Source organism: Pygoscelis adeliae, unplaced genomic scaffold (genome assembly GCF_000699105.1).
Source record: "Pygoscelis adeliae isolate BGI_AS28 unplaced genomic scaffold, ASM69910v1 Scaffold63, whole genome shotgun sequence".
Classification (NCBI taxonomy): Eukaryota; Metazoa; Chordata; class Aves; order Sphenisciformes; family Spheniscidae; genus Pygoscelis; species Pygoscelis adeliae.
Window position 1 is genome coordinate 518,407 of NW_008824414.1, and position 850 is coordinate 519,256.

At 44.7% G+C, this 850-nt stretch overlaps 1 protein-coding gene across 1 annotated transcript in view; it reads right to left on the bottom strand.

Annotated features, from left to right (window-relative positions):
* Positions 1-745: 745 nt before the first annotated feature.
* LOC103914217 (collagen alpha-2(VI) chain-like) overlaps positions 746-850 on the bottom strand; it is a 1,285-nt gene continuing 1,180 nt past the window's right edge. The window contains exon 3 of the mRNA XM_009320832.1: positions 746-849. Coding sequence (XP_009319107.1) covers positions 746-849 — 104 coding nt within the window. The remainder of the gene's footprint in view (position 850) is intronic.

Here is an 850-nt window from a genome sequence, read left to right on the forward strand (position 1 = left end):
GAATGGCAGAAGGAAGCAAGGGAGATATAGCCCACAGGAAAATGAAGATCTTGAAGATGATCTGTGAAATTTAGGATAGATAGAGCCCCAAAAGGAGCATCTGCAGACAACTGTAGAAGGCAGCAAAACCTCTCACCATCCCATTGCTCCTGGGAAAGAGGAGCAAGCCACCAAGGGCCATGCAAAAGGAAAGCAAGTCGCTGACCGTTTCAAACAGCATGTGATGTGTCATAAACTTACTCGGTTCTCTCAGGGCAGAAGTATCGAGAGAACAAAAAAGGTGAGATAATCTGGAAAAGGGTTTGCTAAAGAACAGGGGATGTCACAACTGTAAAGCTCCTCACAGGATGTTGAGGGATATTGAGAGTTTTTGAAAACTAGAGATGATAATTTGTCCTACTACACTGGAAAGGTTTCTCGTTTCTCTGACAAGCCCTCCTAGGATTACAGTATGTATGCAAGGCATGGCTTAGTGTGTGTAAAGCTTTAGAGAAGTACATCATATGGCTCTGTATCCTGCTTTGATCTTGGTTTTAATTAGCACCATAAATGTAAGATACACAACTTTTCATCATGAAAATTAAAAGAAAATGAGCTCTGGATTTTGGCTAGAAAGGAGGACCCAGAGGGCAGCTGGTTCTGGGTCAGCTCAGAGTTGCTAGCAACCATACAGAGGGGAGAAAATGAAACAGGTAATATCAGGGGTATGCATACTGGTGAGAGGAGGAATGTGCACTCCCTTCATTTAACATATCCACCTAATGAACCTGTCGAAGAAGCTGGGCTGGGAGAGGCTATCATAGTCCTTCTCCCGGAAGATGGCTGCCCGGTCCCCGAGGCCAAGCTTCAG